General features: G+C 39.9%; 1 protein-coding gene across 7 annotated transcripts in view; it reads right to left on the bottom strand.

Moving 5' to 3' along the window:
• Window positions 1–14,286, bottom strand: part of LOC307142490 (signal-induced proliferation-associated 1-like protein 2) — a 217,392-nt gene that overhangs the window by 123,836 nt on the left and 79,270 nt on the right. For all 7 annotated transcript variants that reach the window (XR_013818481.1, XR_013818482.1, XR_013818483.1 and 4 more), the window contains exon 2: window positions 8,745–10,518. Coding sequence is in view for 4 of the 7 variants with exons in the window: in XM_079843409.1 (XP_079699535.1) it covers window positions 8,745–10,134 (1,390 nt within the window). In the remaining 3 variants the exon portion in view is untranslated. The remainder of the gene's footprint in view (window positions 1–8,744; window positions 10,519–14,286) is intronic.

The following is a 14,286-nucleotide window of genomic DNA, read 5'->3' as shown; positions in this document are numbered from 1 at the left end:
GGTGATGAGCAGCTATGAAAGGTTAAATGGACTCTGACTGCTCGTTTGAAGTCGGGAAAGTCAGACAGTCAAAATAAAACCAGTATCTGCGTCACATAATGCATTCTGTTATGCATGCAAGGTTATGCATTCAATTTAAAGGTGCCCTAGAATGCATTGATAGAATATTTTAAATTTGCATAGGGCAAAAATACTCCAGATACAGTTTTACATGTCCATTTACAACCCTAGGATTTGTCCCTAGAATGAAATGGTCTGTTTTTGGAAGGGTCGTGAATAATAATGTTGAGCTCTGCTTTGATTGGCTCATTTCAGTAGCTCACACAAGTGCAGTTATTCGGCAAACACAATCACAAAGTTTTTTGAGTTGTGACAGAACAAAGACCGACTGAAGGGCACTTTAAGCAGAAAATCTCAAATGGCGATTGCTGAAATGCAGCTTACTTGTTTATTGGTGTTTTCAGAGCATCCGCATGCGTGAGAGCGCGCTCGCGTGCACCATATTGCACATGTTTAAGTAAAACACCGGATAGAATACGTGTTCTTTTATCAGAAAAGTTCTGATTGGGAGATTTAAATGACTGAAATCTGGCAACCGTAGGCACGAACACTCCCCTTCAACCCCACCGACAAAACCAAAGACTGCTTTTTGTTCAAGTTTTAATTTTTTAACCTACACATTTCAGTCTCGTCTTTTTTCGTCAACGATATTGCATATTTATATAGTCACAATAAAAAGTTTAAGGACGTTTGTGTCATCTCGTCTTGTCGTAGTCATGGGGAGAAAAAAAAAGGTTGTCAATGAACATTTTTCGTCATATTTTCGTTAACGAAATTGACACCAGTCAGAGCAAACTAACAACTTTGCATTAAATTGTTGCGGTTTCCGGTTCCAGATAAACATCAACCATGCCTGTGGACAGCTCTGTTCTGTGAGAAGGGTATGAAAAGTGCTCACATCCCCTGCACAGCCTGGAACATAACATTCATATCCATGATCTGCCGTTTTCACTGTATTGTCCTCATCTTCACAATACCTGCAGAAGTTCTGATGATTCGGCCGTCCGCGTTAAAACTGCCTGGCCTTGAACATGGGCTGGTAAGCTCTATGCAAATTTGGGGAGGCATAAATATTAATAATCAGTGATGCCAGTAACGCATTACTTAGTATAGCTTTCTTCTCGTCTCGGGGAGAGTATTTATACACTCACCTAAAGAATTATTAGGAACACCTGTTCAATTTCTCATTAATGCAATTATCTAATCAACCAATCACATGGCAGTTGCTTCAATGCATTTAGGGGTGTGGTCCTGGTCAAGACAATCTCCTGAACTCCAAACTGAATGTCAGAATGGAAAAGAAAGGTGATTTAAGCAATTTTGAGCGTGGCATGGTTGTTGGTGCCAGACGGGCTGGTCTGAGTATTTCACAATCTGCTCAGTTACTGGGATTTTCACACACAACCATTTCTAGGGTTTACAAAGAATGGTGTGAAAAGGGAAAAACATCCAGTATGCGGCAGTCCTGTGGGAGAAAATGCCTTGTTGATGCTAGAGGTCAGAGGAGAATGGGCCGACTGATTCAAGCTGATAGAAGAGCAACTTTGACTGAAATAACCACTCGTTACAACCGAGGTCTGCAGCAAAGCATTTGTGAAGCCACAACACGCACAACCTTGAGGCGAATGGGCTACAACAGCAGAAGACCCCACCGGGTACCACTCATCTCCACTACAAATAGGAAAAAGAGGCTACAATTTGAACGAGCTCACCAAAATTGGACAGTTGAAGACTGGAAAAATGTTGCCTGGTCTGATGAGTCTCGATTTCTGTTGAGACATTCAGATGGTAGAGTCAGAATTTGGCGTAAACAGAATGAGAACGTGGATCCATCATGCCTTGTTACCACTGTGCAGGCTGGTGGTGGTGGTGGTGTAATGGTGTGGGGGATGTTTTCTTGGCACACTTTAGGCCCCTTAGTGCCAATTGGGCATCGTTTAAATGCGTCGGCCTACCTGAGCATTGTTTCTGATCATATCCATCCCTTTATGAGCACCATGTCCCCATCCTCTGATGGCTACTTCCAGCAGGATAATGCACCGTCACAAAGCTCCAATCATTTACAATTGGTTTCTTGAACATGACAATGAGTTCACTGGACTAAAATGGCCCCCACAGTCACCAGATCTCAACCCAATAGAGCATCTTTGGGATGTGGTGGAACGGGAGCTTCGTGCCCTGGATGTGCATCCCACAAATCTCCATCAACTGCAAGATACTATCCTATCAATATGGGCCGACATTTCTAAAGAATGCTTTCAGCACCTTGTTGAATCAATGCCACGTAGAATTAAGGCCGTTCTGAAGGCGAAAGGGGGTCAAACACAGTATTAGTATGTGTTCCTAATAATCCATTAGGTGAGTGTATTAAGTGAAGTCAAGAAAGACTGTCTTTATTACATTTTTTATTAAAACATGTTTTTTATTTTTTTCAGGAAATATTTTTTAATTTCAACTTAAAATGTCAGGAGATACATTGTTGACGTTACTGTTAAAAATGCACTTCCAATAAAGTGAGTGTTGGCAAAAACGGTTGTCATTTCTATGTTGAGGCAGCAGGGGTGTTGTCGGCAACTGCTGAACGTAACTAATAAAGTAACTTGTAATCTAACTTAGTTACTTTTAAAATCAAGTAATCTGTAAAGTAACTAAGTTACTTTTTAAAGGAGTAATTCGATTACTTTTTCAAAGTAACAGTGGCAACACTGTTAATGATCCCGACTGTTACGTCACAGTCGGTGTTGTGTGTGGATTCGCCCGTTTTTCAGTGGTCTTTTTCAAGCACAAGATTTACATTTGAAGGAGGAAACGATGGTGTTTGAGGCTCATGGTATGTTAGTTCCATGTACAGGACTATTCAACTATGCCAAGGTGAATACAGTTTTCCATTTTAGCTCCTTTAACTCAATGTAAATGTATTAAGTTATGCATTGTATTTAATTTCAAGTTATGCATTCGATTTAAAGTCATGCACTCAAGTTATGTACTTAATTTGAAGTCGTTATCAAGTTAAGCATTCAATTTAACTCAATTTGAAGTTATTCATTTAATATGCATTCCATTTATATAGTATAATGTATGCATTCAATCATTAATTCAAGTTATGCATTCATTTTAATTCAATTTAAAGTTATGGATTCAAATAAAATCGACATTTTGAGTAGAACCTTGAGAGGAAACAAAATGCATTTTCTTATTTGACAAATCTATCATTATGTATTGCCTTTATCTTTATTGTATTAATCGGCATTACAGTGCTATGTTAACTATTAGCAATATATTAGCAAATATGCATCACCTGCAACAGTAGTTCTAAATAAATAGATTTGGCTATTAGATTAGAATTAACCAAGAGCCCATACATCCAAAAAATAGTTTGAGTAGGGTCCGTTTTGATTTCATTTTGAGTTTAAACTCCCTCCCTCTTTAAACGGCACTTAAAATAAACAGTTAAATGCACAAGACTAATCGGAGTCTTAAATATAACCCTGTACGCTGCACAGAGGAAATTGAGCTCTTCTGCTTGATAGGTCTTTGGCGACACGGCAAGGCGGATGATTATCTATTTCCCAATAGAACGAGCTTGCTAACATGATTTATTGTCATTTGAGCTGAGCTGTAATTTGCTCATTCGCTATGGCTGGAAAGCCCGTGAACGTGCGGGACACAATCGCAGCTTTCACCCACAGGCTGCGGCTCATTATTCTGCGCAGTCAAAGGAAAGAAACGTATTTCTGCATGGCAAGAGGTGGAGCAGCTGTTTTCCAGAGCTTAGGAAAGGGTAACACAATCCTGTCAGGACTATGCAGATGTGCAGACATGCAACAAAAAAAGAAAAAGCAGTCTGACAGCCGCTGACACCTTCTCAGTCAAACACCGATGACATTGTGCAGTATAAGTCGAGGTATGGTTTGCTGGTTTCATTCCCAGACACGCAGAGGTGTTTTAATGAAGAGCGGTGGGACTGCGGTGTGAGGAGAGGGTCCTGTCTCACCTCTCTCGGCATCACGGCTCCTCGGAGGGGAACAGCTGCACCTCACCCTGTCTATTCTCACATGACAAATCACAGGCCAAAGACAGGAGAACATTCTCACACCTCAATCCTTGGCACAAGTGTTTCTCCTTTCAAAATGTGTAATAAACACCAGGCTTAACAAAACCTGCTATTGTCTCGGACCCTAAATCACCAGAACAGCATCCAAAGGAGAAAATATTGCAAGATACAAGATCTTTAATAATCGATAGTGACATTTTAAGCTTGTAATTAGTATTTTGTACTCATTTTCCACTTGATGAAAAGCTCCAAACAGCATGTGACTTCCATTGTGTGAACAAAAAAGCCGGTCATTCAGGTTTGAACTGAAATGAGGGTGAGTTAATGAATTTTCAAGTTAATTATCTCTTTAAAATACAGAAAAACTTTAATATTAAGACTTTATTATAATAAATTATTATAATAAAATATTACAGGAGTCCTATTATGCCCTTTTACAAAGACTTGATTTTGTTTTTTGGGTGAACTAGAATATGCTTTCATGCTTGATTGTTCAAAAAAACATTATTTTTCACATATTTTACATTATTACAGCTCCTCTGTCTTCAGTCTGGCCCAAACGCACCATTTAGTTCCGGTTTCGTTGAAGACCCTCCTTCTGAAATATAAAATGTGATGTGATTGGTTAGCTGGCCCAGTGTGTTGTGATTGGCAGCGCATGTTTGGGAAAAGTCCCGCCCCTTACCATAACCGCGAGCTCCTCAGATGTAAATATTAAGGATGTTGTCAATTTCAAACCAATTCAAGCCTGATTCAGACTTTAAAATGTTAACAAACAAGAGGATCGTCCAGAATGGATTTCATGCACAGACTTTGCAAGCACGGCTTTCACAGGACGTTGCAGAATGGTAACAAAAATTTGTTTTTTTGTAATTTTCTCACCATTTAATCATTACTATGGTACAGGGGTGTAACGATATATCATTAAACAATATAAAAATGTGACGATTTGTATCGTTGATGGAAACGATATGATTCGCGATATAGAGCCTATTTATAAGGTATAATTCACCCAAACACAAATTTACAAATGTACCACAAATGTAAATTCTATCATCATGTACTCACCATCATGTCGTTTTTCGTTTAACTTCCAAACACAAATGAAGATATTCTTTATGAAACCTGAGGGATTTCTGTTCCTCCATTTAATGTCTATTCCTCTCAAACTTAAAAGATCCAATAAATGAAAAAACGAATCAAGTGGTCTAATCCAAATACAAGTCTTCTGAAGAGACACAATGGCTTTTATATGATGAATATGTTTAACACGATGCGCATACTGTAGTAAACACGGACGTTCAAATGATTGAGAGAATGCTGCCTGCATTTAAAACGTGAGAAATGGGGAAAAAATTTACGTTTACAGAGTTTCAGTGACATTAATTACATTAAACAACTATATATAATGTTGAATATAATGTATAATAATGCAATGGGAGAATATTTGTGGATTCTGATAATAATACACCAAGAATAATAACATTATTTTAATAATAATAAAAAAGTAAAAAAAAAAAAAACATCTTTATTTTGGCTTAAAATATCGGGATACATATCGTATCGTGAGTTCAGTATCGCGATTTATATCGAACCGTGATACGAGTGTATCGTTACACCCCTACTATGGTAATACAAACAGTAATTGAGCACAAAAGCATGTTTAATTTTCCTAAGGGCCGATGAACAGAGCTACAGAAACCTTACAAAAGCTACAGAAAACACTAAATCAACCCTAATGTGGGCTAGCAGTCGAGCGGAGGCAAAGCTTTGCCCTTTGTTTACATCATAGCAACAACATAAAACTTATAATTGGAACTGTTAATAGAAAACACAACTACAAATAATAAAGACATACTCAAAGTTGTGATCCACAAACAACAGATTTTCCCGACAAAGTGGGAACTGCTCCATTTCAGGAGAAGTTTTTGTGCGTAGCCTGCATTACTCTCTTAGTTTCTGGAAGCTGCAGCGCACAGATAATGTTCAGGAACAGTGTTTAAAATACATTTTAACCAGCCTTAGGAAGGTCAAACGTTGTGTAAAAACAGCGTCTCTTTGACAGAGCAACAACACCATAGGGCTGGCCGATAAAACCATATTGGTGTTTATCGAAGGTTGTACACCATTGTCGTTAACGAGGTAAAAAAAATTGGATATAGCGCTCGATATTTTCATTAAAATGCACGCGTGTCGTCCGTAGATCTTAAACAGCCTACCAGATGTTTTGATGAATCAGCGTGATACCATTGACAACCAATAAGATCTAAACAGGTTGCGTTGATCTCTTGTTCAGTTGCGTCATCGCCATTTGACATCAGAACACATGCAAGAGGAATAATGTCAATAAAAAGGACATGTCAGCTCGCCAGTGTGGCATTTTTTTGTATCTTTTCTTCCGACCAACATCAGAACATGGTTGAAAAAAAACCAAGCACGGAAACATAGCACAAGCAACACAAGCAACTTATTTCATCACCTTAACCGTTTCCACCCTTTGGAATATGCAGCATGTCGTCCATCTACCTCACCTCAACAAACAACCCACAAGCAGTCCACGATGGAGAGGTATTATTTTGTAACATTTCATTTGAGTTCAATTGTTTCTTTAACACTTACTTTTTTTATCTTAATATAAAGACATTAAGAAGATATTTTTGTTTACATTTGTTTTTGTCTGCTAAAACTAATATATTTTGTTGTTTGCCTTAATAATGTGGATAAATAAAATAAAAAAACTGTGGTTTAAATTCAAAATTTTCTACTAGTCTTTAAAAAAAAAAAAAGGTTGTAAAAAATGTCAATGATTATCAATACTGAACTGAACGATATATGAAACATTATATCGTGATACATTTTTAGCTGTATCGCCCAGCCCTACAAAACTGTCTTCTCTAACGCAGCTCAAGATTATTTAATTATTATTTATTTAAATAAGTAACACTGTGACTTCACAAAGTCGTTTGTTGTAGTTCTTGGAAAATGAATTATGTTAAATTAAATTTCTCCCTTTGCATTGAACTTTGAGCTTTGTAACCTTGCAGATATTTGTTATGCTCAAACAGCCACATTACACACTAACTAAAGTTAAAAAGTGAAAAAGCACAATAGGACCCCTTTAAGACTAGTTTTCATAGATGTGTCTATAATATGAGTGTATTTTATCTCACTGCACTGGCTGATTTTTTCACCATACAAGCAAATACACCTCAATTCAAGATACAATCTTGATACTATCTTATTCCAGGGGTCCTGCAGGTTTCACCAAGTCAAATTTAAGACTTTTTAAGACCATTATGAATTAAATTTAAGACCTATATAACGCAATAAAAAAACGTACAAAGGAAATACAGAATCACAATTCTAAAAAACATTACTTGCAAAGCAAAATAATTAATTTATTAGTATTAGTAAACTTGCACTTCCTCATAGCTCAATCCCACTAGGATTGAAAAAATTCACAAAAAACATTCATATATATATATATATATATATATATATATATATATATATATATATATATATATATTATATATTATATATATATATATATGCATGTTTTTTTCATAATTAGGATTCACAATTACCATATTATGTTAGATGCACAATAGTCACACATGACAATAAAAGGTCCAGTGGTGTGCTATCTAGCTTTAATGACATGATCGCTACCACATCACTAAGCAATTGCTTAATATAACTAAAAAGTTATCAAAGTAATCAAATAAAGGGTGTGTATTTCATTGTTCAGGGGCAATAAACCTAGAAATAGAACACATTCGCAAACGCGTGCCCAGAATCCACAGTCAGAATGACATCGTTCAGTAATGAAGTGAGTTTGTGGTTTATTAACTCTTTTTTAGTGCTATCGGGGATATCATACTTTTATTTGGTCATTATGCAAGATGGCAGGTGAGAAAGATTCGTCTTCGCTTTCATGATCGCGGAACTGGAAGAACTGGAGAACTGTTAATTGAAGAATACAATCTGTTTGATGTGTCTGTGGTTCAATCCGAAAGAGACTCGCGCCAATAACACGAAAGCTGATTGGCTGCAATATAAGACGCATGTTGGTCTCATTTGTAGTTGTAATACAGCAAACTATAGTTGGACTAGCGAAAGAAAGAACTACAACATCCCAGATAAAACACACACTAAAGCGCTGCGGGAGAATTTCAATGAGAAATAGAGCTAGCTTTACATGGACGTAGGAAAATTAAGACCTGTTTAAAATAATTTAAGATCTAGAACTCAATACTTCAGCGAATTTAAGACTTTTTAAGGCCTAAAACTTTGATTTTGAAATTTTAGACTTTTTAAGACCCCGCTTTAAGCTATTTACAAAAACACTTTTTTGCAGTTTAGCTTACTCATTTTTTGCACTTAAGTTTTGAGGTTTTACTTGGGTTGTGTATTTTATTTAGTGCAATTAATTAAAGAAAAAAACAGCAACACAACCTCAGCTGTGACATCAGCTAAAGAGGAAGATGTTTACAAATAATTTAAAAAAAATTCTCTATGGAATAACATGAACTGATGAATCATTCTTACTAGAACCTTGAATGAAAGGTCAATATAGATTTAACAAACAAGAATCAACCCCATTTTTCATGCAAAATAACAAGCTTACCTCTCCCATAGAAATATTTGTGGTAATAATACGCTCCCAGGTCGATGTGCTCGATGATGTACCGCTTGACCTTTTCACGGTGGATTGCCTGGCTTTCCCGTGGCACCTCCAGCACAGACACGCCAGCATTGGTACAGTGGGAGCTTAAGGATGACTCGAAAGAGCAGTTTTCTCCTCCGGCACTGTAGGTGGTGTTGGTGGCCCTGGAGAGAGAGATCCTCCTCTCCCCCTCTCCACCAATCTCATTGCGAAAATGCGGGCAATTGAGCACCATTCCATTGCTCTTTCCATCCCCCTCATCGGCATCCAGGTTCTCCTTGGGATTGAGGTCTTCCCGACTTCCCAGCGGCGATTCGAACATGGATGCAGGTCCAGTAGTATTCCCACTCACTTGTCCACCTCCTGGGACTTGGTACTGCGAGGCAGCAGAAGCTCCAGTGGTGGTGTTCTTCCTCTGGCTGAGGCTGATGCGGTTGGCCACCGCCTCGCTGATGTTGAAGAGGATGCTCTGGACGTCATAGTGAGCGAAGCATTTCTGGAAGCTGAGCGGACGGCGGTCGTCCTGCTCGGTGGAGAGCCGCAGGCCGTCGTTGTCGCTCTTAATAGTCCTCAACTTCCTGAACAGCGACGTCTCGGATGACTCCGACTTGAGACGACGCATGAAAGACTTCTCCCTTTCCCGGCTGTAGAGGAGGGAGCTGTCCACGTAGTCGTAGCCCGAGATGCGGACGATCTCACCGCGGGCTATCTGAGCTGCGGTCTGCAAGCTTGGGGAGAGGGCTGTGTCGTAGCGAAGGAGTTCTGGGAAACCGGCAGGCGGGGCACTGCGATGGTCCAAACTGTCAATCCGGTATCCTCGCAACATGGTAAAGAACCCATCATTCCCGAGACCCTGGCGGTCAATCGAGGAAGTGCTGCCGTACTCCCGATGCAACGAGGCACCAGTGTTCGGGTTGACGGCGTTCTGGTCCATTATGTCCTCCGCATCAATGTCGCTGATGGTCACGTCACTATTACTCCGCTGGCGAATGGGATGAAGCCCCTTCAAAGGGGATCGACTCAGAAGGTCACTCAGGGAATATTTTGTATCCGAATAATCAGGCTCCAATGTCGCTTCGCACAAATCCGTGATCTCCACACTTTGGTCTGGCTGTCCGTTCTGGAAGGCCGCGATGACGCTCTCGTAGTTGGGCCCGCCACGGCTTTCCCAACCCTCTTTTTTCGGGGGCCAGTCCGTCACCCTGGCTCGCACCCCCATTTTAGGCATGGCGGGCGTCCCGTTCGTTTTACCACCCCCTTCCAGCTTGCCCTGTGTGTTGGCCGCTGGGTGTCCCATACTCCCATTCAATGCTTTCAGCTTCCTGGTAAACAATTCCTCAGATGACTGCATGACGTTAGAGAAGCCCTCAAGCGATGGAAGGTTTGTTTTATCGTCGATACCCACGGCTCAAGCTCATATCCTGCTTGCAGCTGCTTGGGAAAGCGAGAACTCAAGTCCCCTTATCGGTTACATTGTCATAGGTCACCCATTTCAGGTCCCAGGCCAGCTATCTCAACTACAGCTTAAGAGTTGTCCTAAAGGGAGTCAGCCCACATGAAGGGGCTCCTTTCACTCAAAGTCCATTTTTCTTCAGGAGTGACCAGTTTGATGAAAGACAGGCAGCATTTGGGTGTCACGGACGGCTGGAGCTTCAAGGAGCAGAAGGGGTCAGTTGAAACAGCTATCCTTTCACAGAGCTCAGCTAATTTAGGACGACAGCTGGAGGAGAGCGATCTGTTGGGAGCAAGGAGAAAAACAAAAGCACATTAAGGCATCTCGCAGAGAACTGCAGAATATATTTATTCAGACAGTGGGATGTCTTTCTCAAAACCTCCTTATGACCACAGAACAATGTAAGACTGTTAGATAAGTGGCAGGGTGTGTACCGCAAAACAGGCCTGATGACTCCTCCAAGAAGGTCTTCTCACAAAGAGATCATTTAAAAAATATAAATGCCTATTTCTTTTGCTTACTTTTATTGGCCAAGTAGGGTTCAAATCAAGAGAACATTCAGTGGTTTTCAAACTGGATTATGCATTAGGCAAGGAGGACTCAGAAAAATGCCACATTTATTCGCTCACACAGAGCAATGGAGCCCTCAAATGCAATGCATACATTACATGCTCAACTATATATACAGTATACAGAATAGTGTATATATATATGGCTTAAAGGTTCCCAGTAGGGACTCCAGCATTTGAACTTCCCTTCTGCTTGGCTACCATTTGTGGGTTGGGAAGGTGCCACTGATGACCTTAATGGGTTTTTCATGTTCATGAATAGTGTGCGAATGCCACATTCATGCATCCTGATTTAATGTGCTATATAGAATCATGTAACATGACCTGACATTGCTATCAGCACAAAAAAAAATCTGCTAAATCCATTATATAGCTTGACCTACAATGTAAACGGTATGACCCTTTTTTTCCTGAACAGAACCACTCGTCTTCATTCTATTTTTACTAGTGCTAAAAGAAACAGGAACAAGGGACAATACATCCCATCTTTACCGTGTTCACCCTATCCCGCGGTTCAGTTTCTGAGAAACATTTATTTTTGCAGGACAAACAACATCTGGAGGGTGAATTTGTGCCACATCAAGATAGCTGAAATGTATACACTAAACATTGAGGTTACAAATATACATTGAACAATATATACGTGAAGCATGTTGTAAAAGTATTATGATTATATTAGCATTGTTGCAAAGGTTTGAAAGGCATTTTGATTAGCAACAATAAAATTGAGATTACCTGCAAGTGCAGGTTCGCCCCAAATTCTCAGTTGGTGTACAAAAAATGCAACTAGGATTGAATTTGGAAGGGAGATGGATGCCCAAATTTCAAGATTAATCGACTGAATTATTGCATAAATCACAATATTTGCCTAAAAAAGGCCAGAAACGAAGATCATTCAAATAAATAACATGATTGAGGCAGAAGGCAAAAAATATTGTTTGAAAAAAAAAGTCCATCACCGACCTACAGAAAACCATTTTGCAAATCCTTTGTCTGGGTTTGTCTTTAGAAAAATCCTGGTATCACATAGTGCTTTGAAACATTACTATAGTCATGAATCACAACAATTCAAGCGAGCAGGATTTCGGATCCCAGAGCTATAACCTAACTAACTGTTTTCACGTTGAAACGCAGAAGCAGCAAAAGTGGTTCCTGAAATAACTTCATTAAATGAGACAGGCTTTTCTGAAAGGATGAGCAAGGACAAAACAGAGGGGCTCCGATTACGTAATCCCTTTTCACATCGACACAATCATTAAGATACACACACAGACACACAGCAGGGTCACTGAGGGAAAAAAAACCCGTCCACATAACACTCAAGGACTATTGAACTGTGACTAAAAGTGTCTCCTTCAATGACAAGCTGCCGAATTCCAGCAGAAAGATCCTTCCCTTACAAATCTAAACAACCAAATCCTAATGATACCTTAAAGTACCAGTTCATCACAGCAAACCACATGCAAAACCCTGGCAATCATTTACAATGGCTTTTTGTGAAGGCCTCAATGTTAACACACTTTCTCCCATAGCAGTTTTAGTCATTTAGCAGATGCTTATGTCAAAAGAAACATACAAATGAAGAAAATCACAAGCCATTCATCAATCAAGATCTAAAAATGCAATATTGCAAAGGCAAGTTTCTAGTTCAATCTAGTTGGAGTAGTGCAGAAACTAGAGTACGATTTAAAACTAGGAATACAATGATATTAGAAATATAATGGCCAATTTAGAGACATTTATATTTAAGGGATGGATGGATGGATGGATGGATGGATGGATGGATGGATGGATGGATGGATGGATGGATGGATGGATGGATGGATGGATGGATGGATGGATGGATGGATGGATGGATGGATGGATGGATGGATGGATGGATGGATGGATGGATGGATGGATGGATGGATGGATGGATGGATGGATGGATGGATGGATGGATGGATGGATGGATGGATGGATGGATGGATGGAATTACTAAATTTCTAAATAGCTTAAAGGAAAATGGATATTCATATTGAGGTTTGATAAGATTACACAATTAAAATGTAATATTGGCAGATAAATATATATGCAATAATGAGCAATTTATAGACATTTATATTTAAAAAAAAATCTCTAATACTGGCCAATAACTGAGTGGTACTGATGGCACTTGACGAAAATGACGATAGCATTGCTGATATATTGGTCAACAACTACGAACAAGTTGCGTCTTCAGGAGTTTCTATCTTCAGCAGAGCAGATGGGGGTTGGAGACTCGCTCCACCACTGAGAAACAGAGGGAGGAAAGGTTCTGGAAAGCGTAAACATCTGCCACACACATAAACTAGACATCATGGTGGTCTCTGAGAACCTATGAAGTCCATCTAAAACACAGACAATGACAAATGTTCTCCATCGTGTCTTTCTCTACAGGGGCCCCTGATTGCCACACAACTCGGTGGTGGTCAGCAAAAATATATCATCCCTGTGACCTCCGACCTGCACAGGGTTTGCTTTGTGATTGGGCCTTCTGTGTGTGTGTGTGTGTGTGTGTGTGTGTGTGTGTGTGTGTGTGTGTGTGTGTGTGTGTGTGTGTGTGTGTGTGTGTGTGTGTGTGTGTGCGTGCGCGTTTGTGTGTGTGTGTGAAGGAAGCTGATAATGGGAGGTCTGACACACACACACATAGAGGTCTTTAACGAGAAAAACTCAGCAGTCATTATCTTTGGTCAACCTCCAAGGCCAAAGAAATGAAATTGGGGAGAGGGGGTGGTGGCTGCGAGACTAATTATAGCAATGAACTCATTTTCTGTCGCTGGCTGGGCCGTTTTTGTGTCTTTCGTGCGGAGCGGAGCTGTTTCGCCAGGTCTTAAAATAATCTTTTGACACGGTGGCCTGATTAGAGGCTGCGGGAGTATTAATGTGCCGTCACCAGGAGAACCCGGTGCTGTCAGCCTTCTTTAAAGTGATAAGGCACTGTCAGCTTCAGACGGGACCCAGGGGAAAATATTAGCAGCACATCGTTTGAAATAATGTTCACAGCATGTCCACATTTGCCATCATTTAATGCACATTTTTAGTAGGGCTGAACGATACATCGAATTTTCATCGTCATCGCGATATGAACTCGCGCGATGAACACATCGCAACAGACAGCCTGACACGATGAATAAGGGAATACAGTTTATTACATGCGCCAATCTGAGTAACGTATTATGAATACTTGGATTACTTCCACATTGAATTGCATTTTATAAGTGTAGGAATGCGGCCATCAAATCCTGCTTACTAAACATATATTATAAAATATTTAGCTAACGTCAAACGGGGCCAACGGCTCTTGGGCTAGTAAATCAGCGCATAGAAGAACATTATGCGCTGATTTACTAGCCTAAAGGCCTGTACACACCGGGACGAATATCGCGCGCGCTTATCGCCAGCGTTTTTCGTGCCGTTGCACGTTAAATAAGCAGGAGCACCGGCAGTGGTCGGCCAAAAT

Source organism: Gobio gobio (genome assembly GCF_949357685.1).
Source record: "Gobio gobio genome assembly, chromosome: 18".
Classification (NCBI taxonomy): Eukaryota; Metazoa; Chordata; class Actinopteri; order Cypriniformes; family Gobionidae; genus Gobio; species Gobio gobio.
This window is presented reverse-complemented; position numbering and strand designations above follow the sequence as displayed.